Raw genomic sequence first — 21362 nt, forward strand, 5'->3', positions numbered from 1 at the left:
TACAAGTGCGCAGAATGTTGATGTGTTTGAGGTGCAAAATGCAGCCTGAAATGGCCAAGGACAGAACGCACCACCTGCCTCCTGGTGAGCTGGCAGCGGCAGTGACTCTGGCTGCTCTGCTGCTCAGGTACCCCCAGTTCCTACCTGCGAGCCAACTTGCCCAAGTCTCCCTCCTTATCCATAAGATAATCACACTGTGAACGAGGTGAACGATGCTGCTGCTCCTCCTAGGTGGGCACCTGTGAGCCAGGCAGCCAACTAGAAAAAAGAAAAACCCACCCGGGTACCATACCTGTCATGTCTCAGGGCTCTCATGTCAACATAGACAGTGGTTGGATCAGGTCCCGAGGTCCCCTGCAAGCAATGACAAAGTGTGGTTAACTCAAGGTTGTGTGGAAGAAAATTGGGTCTATAGCTCTCCTAGCTGGTAAGCATTTCTTGGGTAAAACCTTAAACTGAGGACAAAAACTAATGGTGCTAAACACACCTCTCCAAAATACCTGTTAACTTTTAGTTTGATAATATCAATTATTAAAGCAACATCTTATTTGGATAAAACTGGACTTTCACACAGCTTGACTATCAATCATTCTTATATATATATAAAAAAAACATGGACTGCATATTTTGCCCACTGAAAGAAGTCTGAAAATGCTAAGAAAATGGCTTGCCAGCAAGAGCAGCCTGTCAAGAATATGAAGCTTCGTCTTCTGGGAAGATTTAATACATGCATCCAGAAAGGGGTATTTTTAGAGTTTGAGATACTGCAGATGATGTGTGACGTTAACTGACAGATTGAGGAGAAGGACATGAGAGATAATTATTTTGTTCCTGTTAGTTCCACCTGTGCCTTAGTTCTCCAGCCTTGGGAGGCTATTTTTGTCTGTGTCATAAATCAGGAAGGTGGCATGTTCATCCCTGTCAGCTGGGCAGGATCTTATGGTCAGAGCCGACTGTGTATAACAAGGCAGCCCAGGACTCTTCTTGCACCGGAAATCCCTTCAAAAGATATGCTGGGTCGACTTCAGGCCAGCGATATGTGCTACTGGGTGGCAGTATTAAGGCTACAAGTGGAACCAACTCTTGACAAACATTTCTTGGGGGAGGCTAAGCAATACCTCAGTTGACCAAAAAAAGAAAAAAAAGAAAAAGAACCCACAGCCAATTTGCCCCCAAAAGGGGACCCTTCAGAATTTATTTGAAGAATCAACACTAAAATTCTTCAGGTGAGAACCTTGATTTTGTACCAAAGACATGTTTAAATATAAGAATAAAAACCAGACGACTACGTTAAAATGTGCTACGCTACTTGATAATGCTGGTCACTGGGATCTCACTACCAAGGTAGGAAAAAGAACAGCACATGCACATTAGTCCAGAGATGCCCCCGAAGGGACGGTGCAATGCAGAGGAGGGCATTCTTGCTGACCTAAGACCGTTCAGTGACTCTGGGTTACAGACTAGCATTGAGTGAAGGACTGATCTGATACTCTTAGTGCCAAACACGTGACCATAGATGGCCAATCAAACAAACAGCAAATCAGAAAATGGGTCACTAAGAAAACGATGGAAAATGGAGATGAACCCAAACTGGCAAAGAAACCACTGATTATGCACAATGGAAGTACAGCACGTGCCACACCAAGGAAGCGTTTGAAGAGACCTGAGCAGCGACATCACCCTGGAGGGCATGGGGTCTAGAGACCCTCAGTCAATCTCACTCAACTTCCAGTCTGTCCCACGGCTGGAAGCGGGCAAGGCAGGAGGTGCGTGGGTGGGTGGTAGGCGCTGCGTGGTGAACAGAAAAGTCCCCTACCTGCTCGGCCAGGGTCCACAGCCTGTGGGGCTACAGCAGCAGGAGGGGGAAACAGGAAGAGAGGAGAGGACACCAGACCAACAGAAACCAAAAACAATCGACATAGACACACAAACAAAACAACCCAACAATAAAAATGGGATGAAGAAGAGGGAGGGTTGGGAGGGGAGATGCAGAAAGCAGAGAACAAAGTAAAAAGAAGATCAAAAACAATGTCAAATATGGAAATCACTGAAATTAATCACTGTATCATTAAAGGCTAAAAAAAAAAATTAAAGATGTCAACATATCCACAGAGCAGCAGAGTACTAGATGATTACTTGGACACGTGGACCGCAGTCATTTTTGGTAAATGAGGAAGATGCGTCATTACGGGGCAGTTTGATTTTCTGGTGCTTTCTGAGGTTTCTCTGAGGGACGCGGAGTATACATTTTAAAGCTGTTGACTTTCTTCATGGAAACATTATTAAGCTTCTGATAATGATGATTAAATACATAAATTTTTACATTTAAAATTGTGGTATCCATCCCTATTCATTTATAAAATTTAGTAAAAGAAAAACAGTGGCGCATCCTGTGATCCCAGGGGCTCAGAAGGCTGGGGCAGGAGGATGGACAGTTCAAAGCCAGTCTCAGTGAAAGTGAGGCGCTAAGCAACTCAGTGAGACCCTGTCTCTAAGTAAAATGCAAAATAGGACAGTGGATGTGGCTCAGTGGCTGAGTGTCCCCGAGTTCAATCCCCGGTTCCAAAAAAAAAAAAAAAAAAAGAAAAGCAGCAATAACACATTTGAACTGTGAAGGGCTAAGATCCTGGGCTCTCACACAGTCCAGCTCAGAAGACCCGAGGAATCACCCCGAGTGTCGGGCACCACACAGCACTGCTCCCTGGAGATGCACTCACTCCTCTTTTCCTCTCCCCTCCATGGTTTGGGCACCTGCCTGCTGCCACATCCTCTCCACGCCATGATGTGAAGACTCCAGACAGCAGCTCAAGCCTGCTGCTGGGATGCAACGTAAGCTTCCCTGAGCCACTCGGGTATCTTCTAACATTCCCAGGAAAGCAGAGAAAGCAGGTTTTCACAGTCACCTGCAGGAACACCCAGGGTCCTTGGGTGTAATCTCCCCGCTGCCCACACACCCTGCAACTACCAGGCAGACACCAGACCCCGGCAATCTTGTCTTGGGTTGTGGATTGTTAATAAAACCAGACTAAAAATTTACCACCTCTCAGAGCAGAGCGGAGTCTGTAAAAACAAGCAATGGTTAAAAAAAAAGTTCTTATTCCATTTTTCTGCCACTAGCTCCTTTGTGGTACTTATAACTCCTGCTCTCAACATCTTTAAAAAATAGGCAGGACGTGAAGAAAATAATTGGGTTAACTGTGTACACAGTCTGAAGGTGCAGTGGACTTTCACTGGGTATATTCAAGCCAAATGCAATGATCTAAATTTCCTACATGACTCCTTGAAACCTAGATATTAATTGGGGGGAAAAACAGTGTTTCACTCTAAATTATTCTAATTCACAAATTTTGATAAAATGGCTTAAGAAAGCACCTCAGAAAAAAGCCTGTGTTACTGGTCCCTCATTTTGCTTCTTGTATATGTGCAGAAAACAATGACTACAGCCTTTGAGGTCTGAGTTAACAAAGAGGTTAAAGTACGGATGTTTCTCAATTTCAAAAACCCAATGATTCAAAGTTCAATTCCTATACTTTCTAATTCCTAGACACATTAATGAGTGCAAACTCAATGAGATCTTCACATTGCTACAGAACTCAGGCCAGCATTTCCTTAAGTGAGGAGATTCTTACTAATACATATAATTGTCCCTGAGTATTTAAAAATCATCAAATAGTTGCAAAAAGAAAACAAAGCTATCCATTCCAACTAAAGTTTATTCCAAAGCAAAGAAAGCATTTTTGAAATCACAAGTTATGTTAATTAGAAAAGAGGGCGAACCTTAACATTCAACTGTATGATAAAAATGTTATACATACTAAAGTTATTTTCTCACTAATATAGAAGTACATATCCATTAAGTATTGTTTATGGAATAAACAAACCTTACCTTTCTTGCAGTTCTAGGGATCAAATCTAGGACCTTGCATGTACTAGGCAAGCATTTTACCACAGGACTACATACCCAAGCCCTTAAATGAACTATATGTAAATCTCAGCTGAACGTATATAGACTCATATCCCAAATATCAGCAAAGAAAACCCTCGACAGTGCTAATTGGAACACATCAGCTAATTGGTGATTTTATTATTCAGTCATTAGTACAACTAAATACAAACACCAGGAACAAAACAAGTGGAAATGCACAGGGCAAACAGTCCCGAGGCTGGTACGGTGCTCGCCTGCCACATGATGTCCCAGGAGATGAGAAAAAGCCTCCAACATGTCCCCCAGGACCAGCAGCACTCTCCAAATTGAGACGGAAAATGCTACAAAATCTGGCCACTGCTCTGCACTCCAATTTCCGAGAGCACTTCTCTATCCACAGGAAAAGATGACAGGCTTGGAGGAGCTTCCGAGGTGCGCTTGGAGGAGCTTCCGAGGTGCGCTGAGGGACCATTCCTAGGCACAGCCATGGCAAGTCCCTGCCAAGCCCCCTGAGGAGAACCAGGACAGGAAGCCTCGGCACAGTCCTGTCACCCCTCCCTTGCCGCACAACTCCTGCACTACCTGCCTCTCCTGCGACAGGGAAGGTGCATGGCACAAGGTCCTGACCGCCTTCCTGTCTGGCAGAGGGGCACCCCAGGGGTGCTCATAAAGTAGGCAAGAGCGCAATCACACACCAGCTTGCGGATTCTCTTGGTTTGACATCGGGGCGTCCATGTGGCTGTGTTCTGGCAAGTGCCTTCTGGGACCTGCACACGTCTTCCCCATGCATGTGCACAGAGACAGGGGCTTGCTTCCTCCCGTTCCACCTATGAGGACGCCAGCCCTACAGGATGAGAGCCTCACTTACTGCTACTGCCCAATAAGCCATCTTCAAACATGGTCACACCAAGGGCAAGGGGCTTCAACATACAACATACTAACTTGGGGGGTGTGAGAAAGTTCAGTCCAACCCAGGGCAGTTGAGAACAGTGTTCTTGAAATGTCAGATCAACTTGGTTAGCGCTGTCCAAATCTTTTATATGTTTATCACATTTTCCTGCTGTATTTTATCAATTGCAGAGCAAGGGATGTTAAAATCTCCTATGATCCAATTTGTCACCTTCCTCTTTGGTCACTTTGGCTTTGTGTATGCTGGGGTTCAGTTTTGAGCTGCACATGCTTTAGGGTTTTGCCTTATTGATAAATCAGCTCCCTGACCCACATCAAGTGCACACTTTCTTAGGCGAGGCTTTGGGTCTGGCACGTCTTTTCAGGGAGACAGTGAGGTCTTCTAATGCCAGCCTTGCCTTCACTGACAACCTAGCAACTTAGATGTGACAGTCAAGCATGTTCCTTATAACACCATGTCAGCAAGTCATTTTTATTCAGTCCTGAAAATCTCTGCCTTTTACCTGGTTTAGTTCATTTATTCAATTTCCTCCCATTTTATAGGGGTGTGACTGTTTTCAAGTGTACAGTCCGGGGGCACTCAATACATTCAAAATGTCGTGCCGCCGCCATGGCAGTCTTTTCAGGCTGCCTTAAAAATACAACTTACAAATGACAAACACCGACTGCTCATGGTTGGAGGCTGAGAAGCCCAGGGTCAAGGTGACCACACTTCTGAGGCGATGACTCACTTTGTTTCCAAATGCACCTTCTAGCTGTGTCCTCAGGCAGCGGAAGGTTTGACAAGCTCCCTCAGGACTCTCATATAAGGGCAATAATCCCATCCACGTGGACTCCACCCTCATGATCTAACCAGGGACTAGATTTCAACATGAATTTGAGGAGGGGGGCGGGGACACAAAACTTCCAGACCACAGCAATCACTATCATCTAGTTTATTTACTTTTAACATAGGTGATACAAAGGGCTGTTTTTATTGTTCCATTCCTTCTTTCTTTTTGCTTTTATTCATGACCAGACATTTTTGGAATAGCATTCTCTCTTCTAATGACCTTCTTTGTGATAATTTTTTAGTCACTGGTGTAGAAATTCGTACCACTTCCTGTATCCACCTTCACAGTACACTCCACCAACAGTACGACTCTTAAAACAGTTGTCCATTACCTCCCGTCTTGCCCCTTAAAGCCTTATTACTCCTACATAGATCAATGGCTCAATTTTAACTTTCTGCTTTGAATGGTTAATCATTTTCAAAGGGATGTTAAGAAAATCTGTATATTTACATATGGATAGATCTTTAAAAATGCCAGTCTTTTTATTGATTTATTATAGTTGTACGTAATGCTGGAATTTGTTGTTATATATTTGTACGTGCACACAATGTAATGGTATAAAAGTTTCTTTTGTATTGATCTTCTGTAGTATTTTTAATTTCCCCTTACACATTTGGGCTTTGTTTCACTGTCTTTTTAGTCCTAAGGAACTTCTTAGCATTTCTTGTGATGCATATTTACTGATAAATTCCCTCAGATTTGCTGCCAACAAATATGTATTTTTAGCTTCCATTCTGAAGGACATTTTACTGCATAATCATTCTTTTTTAGCACCTTGAATATATCATTCCACTGGCTTCCACCACTTCTGGTGAAAGCATGGTGTCATTTTTTGTCACTTCCTTCTGGGGACAGTGTCTATTTTTGCAGGTGCTTTAGGCTGTTCCTCTCTCTGCGTCTTCACAGTGATATGGTTAAGTTGGGGCTTCCTTTTTATTTTTTTCTGCTTTGAGTTCTTCAGTCTGTGGACTGTCCTCTCACCAGTCTCAGCCATTGTCTTCAAATCATGCTTCTAATCCATTTTCTCTCATCTCCTCCTTTAGGACTCCTATTGCACCTATGTTAGACCACTTGATGTTTTCTCACAGATCTCAACCATTCTGCTCCATTTCATCTACTTCTTTTAGTGTTTCAGTTAAGAAAATTCCTACTGATGGGACTCCAAGGTCACTAAATGACTCTTTCCTCTGCTGTATCCACATGAACCATGGAGAATTTATTTCTAATGTTACAGTGGTGTTCTAGGATTTCCATTCAGTTTTTTTTTTTTAAAAGAAATTTCCATCTTTGTGCAGTATCTCCCATTGCTTCTTGCATCATATGCCTTTTCAACTAGCTTCTTTTTAAATATAGTTTGATCAACTTCATTTACAATGATGAGACATCCATTTCTTTTTACAGTGACATTTACAGGGTTACTTTGTATATTCATCGTTTTTTTATTATAGTTATACATGACAGTAGAATGTATTTTGGTAGAATATACACAAAGTATAACTGATTCTTATGGTTGTACGTGATGTGTAGTTACCTAGTTGTGCATACAGATACAAGGCCAGGAAAGTTATGACCCATTAATTCTACTGTCTTTCCTGTTCTCCTTCCCTCTCCCTTCCCTTTGTCTAGTCCAATCTATTTCTATTATCCCCCTCCCCATGTCCCTTTTTTTGGGTTAGCATCCACAAATCAGAGAATATTTGGCCTTTGTTTTTTTGGGATTGGCTTATTTCACTTCACATGACATTCTCCAGTTCCATCCATTTACCAGCAAATGCCATAATTTCATTCTTATTTATGGCTGAGTAATATTCCATTGTGTAATATACCACATTTTTTTGTTTTAATTAGTTATACATGACAGTAAAATGCATTTATTCACTTTGATATATCATTCATAGATGGGATATAACTTTTTTTAAATTTTTTAATATTTATTTTTCAGTTTTCGGCAGACACAACATCTTTGTTTGTATGCGGTGCTGAGGATCGAACCCAGGCCGCACGTGTGCCAGGCGAGCGTGCCACCACCCGAGCCACATCCCCAGCCCGATGGGATATAATTTATCATTTTTCTGACACATTTTCTTTATCCATCCATTGAAGGACACATGTGTTGTTTCCACAGCTTGGCTATGTGAGTTGAGCTGCTGGGAACATTAATGTGGCCACATCACTATAGTCTGCTGATTTTAAGTCCTTTAGGTATAAACCAAGGAGTGGATAACTAGGTCAAATGGTGGTTCAATTCCAAGTTTTCTGAGGAACTTCCATAGTGCTTTACATAGTGGTTGCACCAATTTGCAGTCCCACCAACAATGTACGAGAGGACCTTTCTCCCCACATCCTCACTAACATTTTTTTAGTTATATTCTTATAATTGCCATTCTGACCGGAGTTAGATGAAGTCTCAGTATAGTTTTAATTTACATTTCTCTAATTGCCAGAGATGTTGAACATTTTTCCCACATATTTTTTGACCATTTGTATTTCTTCTTCTGGGAAGCGTTTGTTCAGTTTCTTTGCCCATTTATTGATTAACTTATTTATTTTTATGGTGTTAAGTTTTTTAAGTTCTTTGTACATTCAGAAAATCAATGCCTTATCTGTGGTACTGGTGGTGAAGACTTTCTTTCAATCTGTAGGACCTCTGTACATATTCTTGATTTTTCCTTTGCTGTGAAGCTTTTCAGTTTGGTACTAGCCCATTGATTTTGATTTTACTTCTTATGCTTTAGGAGTCTTGTTGAGGAATTCAGTTCCCAAGCCTGCTTTTCCTTCGAGTAAGTGCAGGCAGGGTCTCTGGTCTAATGTCTAGGTCCCTGATCCACTTTTGAGTTTTGTGCATGGTGAGAGAGACAGACTTCATTTCATTTTGCTGCATATGGAGTTCCAGTTTTCCCAGCACCATTTGTTGAAAAGACTATCTTTTCTCCAATGTATGTTTATGGTGCCTTTGTCTAGGGTGAGAAAACTGTATTTGTGAGAGTGCTTCTGCATCTTCTATTTTGTTACATTGATCTTTATGTCTGTTTTGGTATCAATACCATGTTGTTTTTGTTATCATAGGTCTGTAGTATAATTTAAGGTCTCGTATTGTGATGCCTCCTGCATCACTTCTTGTGCTGATTGCTTTGGTTACTCTGGGCCTCTTATTTTCCCAATGAATTTCATGATTGTTTTTTCTATTACTGTGAAGAAAGTCATGGGCATCTTTATAGAAACTGTATTAAATCTGTACGATGCTTTTGGTAGTATGGCCATTTTGATAATATTGATTCTGCCTATCCAGGAACATGGGAGATTTCTCCATTTTCTGAGTTCTTCAATTTCTTTAGTGTTCTCTACTTTTCATTATACAGGTCTTTCTCCTCTTTTGTTAGGTTGATTTCCAAATATTCTTTTTTTAGAAGCTATTGTAAGGGGGAAAGTTTTCCTGATTTCTCTTTCAGCTGATATGTTATTGGTGTATAAAAATGTACTTGATTTACTGGTACTGATTTTAAAATCTGCTACTTTGCTGAATTTGTTTATGAGCTCAGGAAGTTTTCTGATGGAGTTTTGTTTTGGGGGGGGGGAATCTTCTAAATATAACATCATCTTATTGGCAATCAGGAATAGTTTAAGCTCTTGTTTTTCTGTTCATATCCCTTTCTTTTGTCTGATTGCTCTAGCTAGGGTTTCAAGGACTCTGTTCAACTATATTCTTGGAACATGTCTACCATAGCTCTAATAATTAAAGTCTGATAATTCTAATTTTTACTCCATTAGACATTTCCTCTTGAGACCACATGTAATATTTTTTCTTATCTTTTATTTTTTGATTGCATAACAAACACCATGCTTAAAAAAAGACAGTAGATAATATTTCACTCCACAAAAATGGCATAGCTAATCTCCTGCTGGGCCACCAGTGTGGAGGTACAAGTTCATCTGTGTTACAGCTGATTGTGTTGTTGCAGCTGCAGACTCGGCTCGTGTGCCCAGGAGCAGGATCAGGACTTGAGATCTCAGCACCAGCCACCCTGGATATACATACCTATATTTTATGGTCGGGAGCCCGTCTTTATAGTTTGGCTGCTGGCTATTTAGGTGATGGGTGACATTCTTCTCTCACCAGTCTTACCTCCAGGCTCCTCCATCACCCTGCGGCCAAGCTCAGGAGCCTCAGAGCCATCTCCATCCCTGCAGTGGCCTTGTGATGGCTTGTCATGGAGAGGGGCACTCAGCTTGCTGGTCCTCCTTTCAATGCTCAGCAGCTTCTGCCTTGCTCCTACCGACCACCGGAAGGCCAGGGGGAAATTTTTCAGTTTTAGGGCCCCCACCTAGGACACCACAGGCTGGTTGCTTTCCATTTGCTGCAGGCCTGGAGAATGCGAGGTGGGTTCTATCAGGTCTCCTTCCCTGCTCCCAGGCTTTGGCATCTGACCTCTGGGGTGGGTGGTGCCCATAGGAAGACATGGAGGAAGGATGCAGGTCCGCAAGGCACTCCTGAGGACCCCCGTCCACCTTGCCAAACTTTTCCACTGCTGGCTTATTGTTATTATTATTAATTTGGGCTGGTTTTGCTTATCCTTTCTATGATCAATTCCTTCTGTTGCTCCTCTGCAACAGGTAAAACCACGTGTGGGTCTCTTTTCTCCCAGGAAGAATTTAATTAATTTAGATTTGTTGGAGGTTTCAGCTGTGTAATGGATTTTTGATTTTTTTAAAGCCATGTTAGGGCTGGGAAAATGCTCTTTTATGACTTAATAAAAAATAAAGTAGAAGTCCCAAATCCTTTGTAACAATTTTATATTTTGCTAAAATCAGGCTTGTTTCTAAGGTTGGTATCAAGTGTCTTGATCAATGCATAAACTTACCAGGAGTCATTGCAGATAACAGGGTCAGGGAAAAGCTGGGTCTAAACCTATTTCTCTGGAAGAACCCGAAGGCAGGGAAAACCCCGCTCACTGTGGATCTGGCAGCCCAGGCCATCCACTGGCATGATGGCCACTGAACCCACCCGCAGAGATCGGCGCATGAGCTGGCCTGCTCTGCAGCGTTTGGCTAGGGCACGGCTGTGCCTACTTACTCACACACTGTCTGTTCTGCTTTGAGCTCAGCAGCTGTGAAAAGACCACATGGATGGCAGGCTCAGCTCCTCACTCTCTGACTCTTCAGTGAAGAGTGCCCAGTGAGGGCTCATGCTTAGGTGATGCGTGAGCCACAGAACACTACGAAAGCGCTCAGACTGTGACGCCAAGGAGCCGTTTCTGTTGGTGAATGACCAGCTCGGTTCTGGTTTCTTGACTCAAGGCACAGACTACACCCAGAAATTTCTATGATTGTGATAAGCAACCATCTACTCCTGTGACAAGAGAGAGACAACAAAACCAAAGCTCACCTGTGGTGTTACCTCAGACATTTCGTCACTGTGTACGGGGATCTTAAACTGTTTCCATGGTTATTCCCACATTCCTAAAGGTACCACTGGAAGGGGCTATTGAGAACCTGGTATATCCAACACTGACTAACTGTCCAGCTCCTTGCTCACACCAGACATCTGAAACAGTTGACGGATGAACGTTGAATACCCTTCTCTCCCTTGACCCCCTTTCAGACAGTCTATTCATGGCATGGAATTTCACAGTCTTCTCTACACGTGGCAGAACTGGAGCAGGAGTCAACATCACCTAGAAAACCCTCGATGTGGAATTGGTCACAGTAACTCTGGAAACCTCAGCTTGTTTCCATCTTGGACAGTGAGTGTATTCACGCAAGTAAAAGTGAGGCTGTATTACGGGGGCTTTTTTTCAGGGGAAGGGTGGAGAGATGCATCAGAATGGGAACGTGGGTTGATGCTGGGCAGCGAAGGGAAGGGCTGAAGGTGCCGTCCGTCATTTCTTTTTGTCAACAGGCATCTCAATTCTTTCTATATTGGGAACTCCCCCACTTTTTGAGGCCTGTTGAACACAGAGCTCTTCAACAGAACTCAAGGTCCCAGAGGCTGAGGCTCTCCTCCTGTCCTGGAAGCTCAGGTGGGGGAGATAAGAGAACCCTGCCACAGCCAGAAGAAACTTCCAGCCTCTGGATCCTGGCAGTGAAGGGACCTTAACAGGTGGAGGTGCAGGGGAGGCTGGGCCAGGACGGGGTGCAAGAGCCGGCTTAGGGCACAGCTGGGAGAGCACAGTGTCCTCCCCATCAAAGGCCACTGTGACTCCTGCTGCCCAGCCCTGCCACCTGCCCTCCAGCCCCCTTGTGTCTGGATTGCCGCCCAGTGACGTTTTAGTACATTCCTTGTCACTTAAATTGCCGGAGGTGGTTTCTGTTGCTTATAAATTAGAATGCCGGCTGATACACTTAGTAATTGAGAATACAGTTTCCGTGATCTCAAATATTAGTTTCCATTATCTGGGACAATATGTATCAGTAGGAGAGGATGTAAAAATGTCAGCCAAATGTGACTAATTCCCTGGAGCACACAAACCCCTGACAATATCTTATTTTTACTTTCCTCAGGTAAGAGTGATGGGGTGGGAGGAAACAAGTGAGCTGAAAGCTCACATTAATGAAAGTCTTGGAACTATTTGTTTTGAGAATTGCTTAAGATTTATTCATTTTAACAATGACAACTTCTATCACCCGAGTATTTGTATTTTCCTTTGTGCAAGTTTCGAGACTGATGATTGCCTAGAACTGCTATTATTGATTTAATCACATGAAGCCATTTTAATGAAACTTTCCTCTCAAATAACCATTGTTTTTCTATGCAATAAATATCAAAGCTCCTATATAAGTTTTTTCTTAATAAAGAAACAACTGCTGAATGCAGTGGTGCAGGCCTATAATCTCAGCAACTGGGGAGGCTGAGGTGGAAGGATTCCAAGTTTGAGGCCAACCTCAGTAACCTTGAAAAGACCCTCAAGTTGGCAAGACCCTGTCTCAAAATAAAAAGCATAAAGAACTGGGGATGTGGCTCAGCAGTAAAGTGTCTCTGGTTTAAGCCCCAGTACCCCCTCCCCGCCAAAAAAAAAAAAAAAGAAGAAAAAAGAAACAGGTCTCTTGTAGAAAATAGAAAACCTCCCTTTCCTTCCTCTGCTGGAAGGAGAATGCAAATTTTCATGTCACATATCTAACGCAATCAAAGACCTTCTAGCTTTTTTTTTTAAAGAGTAATTGTGGCTGTGAGAAATGTCTTTTCAAACAGAGGTTAATAAACATGTGACACAATTTCATAGTACTATGAAAATTTTATGTTAAAGCCAATTAAACACAGCTCCAACATCCAATTTCATCATAAATTCAACAAATTTAAATGAAGTCATTTTTACAGCTCAACATGCTGGGGAATGACATTCCTAAGATTACAAATGGCACCAACGTCTCCATTTCTTTCCGTTTTTACTTCACAGCTTTGTTGGGAGAGTTCACTCAAGGGCCTTCATTATTCTCGTGTTAAAATAAAATGACTCAACTTTCCCCCAATGGATCCTGGAGGCTCATAATGAGATTCTCTGACTTGAAGGGTCCAACGCATCTGTTAGAGACTGCACTGCAGGGCTTTTTGTGTGAACATCTTTTTGCTTATGGAGCAGGACTTCCTCTTTGAGCTGAAAATGCTCAGGAAGCTTGAAGAACAGCAAAGAGTTACATATGATGCTGCGGTTTTTCTGTGGTGGCAGTTCACACTATGGGCTCATTTGCAGACAATTCAGTAATGCCATGTGTTTGTCACTCAGGAGACCAGGCTCTAATCAAATAAGTACTCATTTAATATGTGATGTGACTCATGTTCAAATGTAAAGGACTGGTGGCTAAAGCAATCAACTTTCAATACCTTCATGAAACTTACATCAAGAAGTGACTACATGACGTGAGAGTGTCCTCAGTGGAACTGGGTCCTCCAGGACAGAAGACACCCATGTCAGAAGTTCTAAGACATGGCAGAGGTGAAGCCAGTGGAAGGGATGCTGGTATTCAGAGAAGGGAAACCCTTGCAACCAGAGGAAGCTGGAAAGATTTGGAGGGGACCTAAAGGAGAAGAGGCTCTCTCCATCTGAGGACAGCGCAAAGTCCATTTCAGGCAGAGGACAGCATGAATCTGGGTGTTGGGAAGCAAAGGCACCAACAATTGTGGTAGAGAAAGGAGTTGGAGACACTGGGGGCTGGGCAGTGCAAGAACCAGAGAGCTGCTGGAGAGGACTATGTTTACCAACCCCCCACTCATCCCTGAAGAGCTGGAAGATGTCATCAATCAGGTGGGTTCTAAAAAGTACTTATCAGTGTCCGATCAGCATTGGCAAAATTGATCCCCGCCCCCGCCCCAAGGAGTAAATGTTACACATTAAGTGCTTATTAAGGCCTTTAAGTTCTGAAAAAGCAAGAACCAAAAACCAACCAAACAAACCCATGAGCAGTGTACCAGCCTTCCCCAGAGACCGGGAAATCCTTCTCAAACTGATACCAACAGAACACTGTCCTCAAAAGACACACTTTGTAAGCCCTTGAATGTGTAGACGAGGCTCCATTTCTTGTCTGAACCATTGATTAGCTAACTACCTACCCCAGAGGTAATATCTCCTCCCTATTCTAACCAAGTGCTCTATGGACAGCTCTGTCACATGTAGGCTCTGTTGGGGAGCACAGTGAATGTCGCAGAAAAAGCCGTGCTGTCACATACAGCGGATCAACTGCAAACAAACATTCCCCTGCACTCAGCTCACACACACTGGCAATTCTGTGCAAGGGGAAAATTAAATTTTTCAATGTCCTTAAATTACGCATAAGCTGGAAATTTAGAGAGCATCCTGGCTTTTTGTGTTTCTAAGTTTACACATTAAGTGATTCCTGTAATTATCTCTGGGTACTTGGATTATATGAACATTATTCATTAGCTAATTTGTACTTTTGGATTTTGTTTTCTAAAATAAGTACTCCCAAGAAAAGAAAGTAAATTTATATAAAACCCAAACATTTCTGGTTATCTTCCTTACTGCACATTTACTATGGTCAGGTTCTACAGTAACAGGTACAGGATCAAGAGATGGTACTTCTACTCTCCGGACCTTGGGTTATGTCTCCTTTGCCTTTTTGACAGTATCATGTTTTTAAACTCTGCAACAATTAAAAGTCCTGCCTCAAGGCTTTCGGACTTCCTACAGTTCCACTCCTCTGCAGTGTCCCCAAGGCCTTCCTCCATCATCCCTCCAATGTGACTCCTTGTGCTCAAGTCACTCTTCATCCCTTTCCCTCTCACTGCACAATAACCTCTGTAGACTGGGGTATCTCATAGGAAGAGCTCAAAAAGGAAGGGAATAGCCAAGATGGTCAAGAAATGAACCAATAAAAAAAATTGGAGGGGGCATCACAGTGACTACAAAGCCACCTGCTAGAGCTGCCTCTCTGTGACCTATGTCACAGGAATGCAGCTTTGCTATTCCTTATTCTGCACTGTTGCCATAGCAGCGAGTTCCTCAGTGTGCTGAGCACCATGAAACTCTCCCCACAGAAATTCCTGTCTGTATGCCCGAGACTAATTCAATGACAGCAGAGGTCTGAGTGAAGTGCTACCCCTACCATAAAAGGTAAAGTGCTGCTGGACAGAGTAAGTGTTTTGATGCTGGTTATGAACAATGGATACGAATGCAACTCCAATTAGAAAAGAAAAAACAAGTGTATACTGAGCACAGGCACTTGACCGAAAGCTCCTGTGTAGGTTAAGTATCAGCTGAGGACTGTACGTGGAGGTTGAGCTGCCCATCATTCCAAGCTACTCTCTCAACTCAGGCACTTGTTGGTGTCAATGACACTCACCTGCAAGCAAATCGCCAGGTTCACTCTACAGCCAAATGAGGTGCTGACAGCCCGTGGGTGGAGGCCCAGGTCCTTGAACAGCTTAGAGAAGGACTGTGTGAGGGCGATCCGAGGCCGTTCTTCTGCCACCACCACACAGGTCCTCACTCGGGACAAGTCCAGTCCTCGTGCCTAGAAATAAGGACAGTGATGCTAATGCGGTCTTTGATTAGCTGCGTGTACCTTGGTGTCCCTACTCAAAGCCTCAGGACCAAGGGGCAAATCAACTCAGCTCCACATTGCCATGGCTGTCCGTACCCACGCTGTTAATTAAACTGGTCCAGGATGCCCTTGTAAAAGTAATCCACACAGATTTTCTAATTCTTTTTTTTTTTTAATCACACTTATTTTTTTTTTAAAGAGAGCGAGCGAGAGAGAGAGAGAATTTTTTAATGTTTATTTTTCAGTTTTCGGTGGACACAACATCTTTGTTTGTATGTGGTGCTGAGGATCGAACCCCATGCTGCACGCATGCCAGGCGAGCGCACTACTGCTTGAGCCACATCCCCAGCCCAGATTTTCTAATTCTTAAAAGACGCTACTGCCATATTATAAATGCTAGCAAGAGGCAACAGCAAGAATCATGGTGAGGAAAAGCAGCTTCCTTGGTGAGGTGGCTGGGGAGTGAGCAACAGTAGGCCTCTGCTCTCTTGTGAGCTGAGGTTCACAAGGACACTGCAGAGAAGTGAGGACCCCCATCTTCAAAACAGCAACACAAAACTGGAAGGTACAGACAACGTCCCCACCAGGTAGACAAGGTCACTGATCAGCGCTTCTGAGCGGTTTAGTCTCTGTGGCATGCACATGGTTCAGCTCGCTCAATTTCTGCAGCAAATTCAGACAGCTAAGGCACCCAGCTCATGGGAGGGATGCTAGTGATGGATTTGCATCTGAAAGTGTGAATGTTGGCGACTTAGAGAGGATGCCGGATGTGCAGAGGGGGACTACCAAACCCAGCAGCTCCATCCTGCCATACTCCTCAAGGTGCTCTTGTTTCCAAAACAGAGGTAACCAGCAAGGGTCCCCATACAGGAGGAAACATTTCCAGACAACTGTGTTGCACGCATGCACGCGCGCTTGAGTGCCTGCATGTGTAGGGCTGGAATCGAGCCAGGTACTTGTGCATGTTAGGCACATGTTTTACCACCCAGCTACATGGCCAGCACTTAAGTTTGACAGTGAAGTAGAATATATGATCATGTACCTAGTTACACAGGAAAATTGAAATCTGGGCGATACCAGTCACATATTTGTACATGTAAAGGTCAGAGGCAGTGCACCACCAGGTTTGTGACAGAGTCTGGACCTAGAGATTAGGAATTTGGTTCCAAGCTTATGAAGAGAAGGAGTATGGGAAGGCTGCTCAACTTCCCTGAACCAGAGTTTCTCATCTTTAAAATGGAGACAACAATGGTTCCTTACTTAGTATCATTCAATTATAATATTATTTGATTCAAATAACTTATAGATATACCCAACAAGGTCCTTCCGTGAAAATGTACTCAATCATCACAATGCAACATAGGTGGATATGAGAAGTAAGTCTTACAACTTTTCCCTGTGTGTATAACCTCAAATAGACATTCATATAGCTTAATATCAAAGCTTTTTTATATTTTGTTTTCCTGCTGAAACTAAATGCATGATGCCTGAATGAGAAAACCATGCAGGAGATACAAATGCACTGCTTCGTTGTTTGTATGTACTGTGTGTGTGTGTGTGAATACAAATATGATCTGTATAGACCAAGGACCTACACACTAGACATGCAAACAGAGAACGGTGGGTTGGCTTATAATCAAAACAGGTCATCTCAGTATCCCCTCTCAGTTATCTGGAACTGACTATTTAATTTTCCACAAAAATGTGTATTAAAATATTTTTCATTAAGACAGGGAAATGTTACTATTCTTTCATAATGGCAGTCAAAAAAAATCACAAGTCTATTCATGCAACTGTAAAATGGATTTTGGGTAGGGACCAGTCCTTCAAAACAGTCTTCCAAGGCAAACAAAAATGAGTAGCAGCCAGGTGCAGTGGCACACGCTTGTAGTCCCAGGGCTCGGGAGGTTGAGGCAGGAAGATCAGAAGGATCGTGAGTTCAAAGCCAGCTTCAGCAACAGCAAGGTGCCAAGCAACTCAGTGAGACCCTGTCTCTAAATAAAATACCAAATATGACTGTGGATATGGCTTAGTGGTCAAGTGCCCCCTAGTTCAGTTCCCAGGAAACCACTCCCCTCCCCTCCCCCAGTGAATTCAAGCCTTTCTAGTTAACCACCAGTATCAGATAACTGATTTCACTGGAAAACTCACACAACAAAAAAACAAATTTAGGATATTTCAAGTAGACATAGAAATTAAAATATCAACATTTTACACTCTTGCTTATAATGTGTGACAATGGGAAACTTCATGGCAACCAGTAAGCCTGAGTTGGCAAATTACACCTTGGCTCTTTGAAGGATTGTCCTAACCCAACTGCCAGAGTCCCCTCTGTGGACAAGTGGGCTCTTGTGCACTCTTGAGTTCAGGCTGGGCATGCAGCGGCTTACCTTGAGGGATTCTGTTTGGGAGCCCAGCCCCTTGGTGCAAAGCTCCATCACCGAGTAGGAGCAGAACGTGTCCCGCACCTTGTACTGACTCACAGCTAGCAGCCACAGCGCAGGATTGGTCTCTAGCTCTGAGGGTGGGATCAGAATGGACTGGTGCCCAGAGTACACACTGTGGAGACAGAACAGGCCATCAGGGTGGTGCTCAGCGAGGTGGAGAAGTTAGGGCAACATTCACCTCAGAAAAGGGAGGACTTTGAACAAGCCCCTTTGTCATTTGTAGGACAGGGACAGTAAAACCAACTCCATAAAAGGAAATCATATTTCTGAAGACATTCCAAGAAACATGGAAGGTCCACAGAAATTATAATGCAGGTATTACTACTGTGAACACCTATTCAAAACATCTAAAAGCTGCAAAGCTATTGGGTTTCTCTCAATGCTGCTGAATTAACAAAGTGGACCTCTTCTGTAGGGGACACAGGCACCATGTTCTGTTAGAAAGTTTAGAAAGTGCAGAACAGGAGCTCTTGAACCACAGACGTGGCTTTTATTTTGTTAATACAGCTCTTTGGGGAACAAGGCTGCAGCCTGTTATGTTTAAATATTGGCTCCAGCAGTTTTAAGCTGACTGGTTGGAATGGAGAACACAGGAGCTAAAATTTTGATAAATGCTCATTTAAGAAAACCTACACCTTCCCCTGGTTTAGAATACTGAGATCCAGAGTCAAAGAAAATTAAGACAATTCAAAGAAGATAGCTGCTGAAACTTTTAGGTATAGATTTTTACTTTTAAATGATTCAAACAAATCATACAACAGAAAAACTAAGGAAAATACCAGCATTCTTTAATTTTATCTCCATATTAGAGGAATGAGGAAAATAATGGATGTCACACAAAATATTCTAAATAAACCAACTTTTAAAATTTAAATGAAAAAATTTCTGGCTATGTAAAATTCATACATGAAATAGCACATTAGGCCACATTCCCTGCTATAATACTAAAGCTATTTCTTCTATAGTGCAGCTAACTCATTTTATGATTTCCAAAATTGTTGGCAGGAATCCAGTCTGTTCAAGGACTATAAGGAAGTTGGCCCACATAATCTCCTTTAAGGAGGACCCTTCATATGGAAAGCTATTCTTCAGGGAATGTGACAAAGGGCATCCTGGGGCAAGTTTCCATGTCTTTCTTTTATTCCTCTATTCCTATGTTTCATTTATTTTTGTCAAAAGGGAATATTGCAAACTGGCCCTTTTATGTGGTCTTCCAAAGGGCATTGATCATCTGAGAGCCAGGAGGTTAGGCATGTACGGGAAGGAACACCAAACCTCAAGTTATCTCTCAGCTGTAAATAGGCTATTTTGTCCTAATTTTAAGTATTGTGGTAAAAAACAAAATCCATAACATAAATTTACCATTTTATCTATTTCTAAGTGTGCACTTCAGTGGCAGGTGTGCACGTGGAGACACACACAATATCTTCCCACCATAAAACAGCAGATCTGGCACATGCTGCAACATGAATAAACCTTGGAAACATGATGCAGAATGAAATAAGCTGGACAGAAGAGCCAAATACGGCACAATCCCACTCCTATGAAGTACCTAGAACACGCCAACTCAGAAAGTTGACTGAAGGATGTTGGGAGGAGGAGGAAGAGGGACAGATTCAATTTGGAGTGAAGAAAGCAAACTGAAAACACTGGTTATGGTTCACATCATCGTGAACCTAATTGACACACTGAAGTGTGCACCTCTCATTGGCACCAGCAACACACCTAAGGGGTGAGTACCATCTCTCCCCACAGAGCCACAGGCAGAGACCTGGGCCCTGTTGTTGAGACGGAGGTCCTGAGATCCTGGCAAAGTGGCCTCATCTCAGTGTCTGCCTGGAGCCGGGCAGCACAGAGGACAACTTCCCACCTGCACTGGGTTCACTGGAACTGATGTCCCACCTCTTGGAGGCCTCAATCTTTGTCTTGTTCACTGTTGCTTTAGGGCACAGTACTCCAGAGTTAGCCTACAAACTACGTATGACTTTCAGAAATGATTTTTCTCTTAATTTTGACTATCATTTCAATGTTGTTCTCAAATTTTACTTTATACATGCCATTATAAGGAGACCCAAAAGGAAGAAAATGAAACACAAATGACCCCTACTTTCTGGAGAATGAGTCTCAGGATTAAGATTTGCTTAATCAGGACTGTTGGCAAACACAAGCGGCTAAACACTCAGGGTGAACTCCAGGCTGGAGAATTTCAGGCATACTTGCAAAAATTCAATACAGTTTCACTTGCCTCTTCACCCCCATATAGGGGAAGTCAAAGTATGGAAAAATTGATAAATCCTGACAAAGCAAAACCTGACTCATGAACTCTCCACCTGGCCTGTACCTTGCCCAATCCAACTAATGTGACTGATTGCTGCACTTATTAGCCAGTATTGATTTTTTTGTACTGGTGATAAATATCCCTATGGACAAGACTAACATGCTTAATAGAAGGTTGCTTATTCTGATGACATTATTTTCTAAGAGTTTCTGGAAACTCAGCTAGTCTAGTTTAGATCTTAATTCCAGAATAAATAAAACGCTTAAAAAACTTTTTGGTATTTAACAAAAACTCACAGATTAGCAAATCAACGATTCCAGATTATTCAACTAACTCAGTTGAAAACAGCCACACTTCTCTCCAGCGGGCTCACGGGCTGGGCCTGCTGAGGGCAGGCTTGCTGCCGGAAGGTCTCTGGATCTCAAATGCTTTTCAATTATTCCACTGTCACACCTTTCCATTTTAAAAACACCAGCTTCATTTAGGGATACTTCACATACCAAAGAACTCACCACATTAAATGTAGAATAATAACTTTTAGTAAGTTTGCAGAGTTGTGCAATTATCACCAGTGCTGGTGTAGATCATTCCCATCACACTAAAGATAGTACCTGTGTGTTTGCCATCGATACCTCCAAACCTAGCTCTGGTCTCTCTAAATTTGCCTTTTCTGACTTCATATAGTCACAGAGCATTGAATCTGGCTTCATTCACTTAGCATCATGCTTTCGAACCATCTCCCCACCCTTGTCCCCACACACTCTGCAGCAGTATTCCACTGTACAGATGACGAATCTTGTGGACCCATTCGCCTGCTAGTGGACACATGTGTTCAGCCCCACCCAACTTCCCGGTTTGGACCAAGGCTTTTGGGAACAGTTGTGTAGAGAGTCTTTCTGCAGACACACGATTTCCCATCTCAGGGAAAAGCCTAGGAGAGGGACTGAGGGGTCATGCGGTAAACTCACATGCAACTT

General features: G+C 42.9%; 1 protein-coding gene across 4 annotated transcripts in view; it reads right to left on the minus strand.

The window, feature by feature from the left end:
* Window positions 1-21362, minus strand: part of Dip2c (disco interacting protein 2 homolog C) — a 375630-nt gene that overhangs the window by 27664 nt on the left and 326604 nt on the right. For 2 of the 4 annotated variants that reach the window (XM_076872836.1, XM_076872834.1), the window contains 4 exons: window positions 18051-18219; window positions 15460-15630; window positions 1817-1846; window positions 293-354 (listed from right to left, as the gene is read on the minus strand). In XM_076872836.1, the coding sequence (XP_076728951.1) occupies window positions 293-354; window positions 1817-1846; window positions 15460-15630; window positions 18051-18219 (432 nt within the window). The remainder of the gene's footprint in view (window positions 1-292; window positions 355-1816; window positions 1847-15459; window positions 15631-18050; window positions 18220-21362) is intronic. The other 2 variants (XM_076872837.1, XM_076872835.1) reach the window with 1 other exon arrangement.

This window comes from Callospermophilus lateralis, chromosome 13 (genome assembly GCF_048772815.1).
Source record: "Callospermophilus lateralis isolate mCalLat2 chromosome 13, mCalLat2.hap1, whole genome shotgun sequence".
NCBI lineage: Eukaryota > Metazoa > Chordata > Mammalia > Rodentia > Sciuridae > Callospermophilus > Callospermophilus lateralis.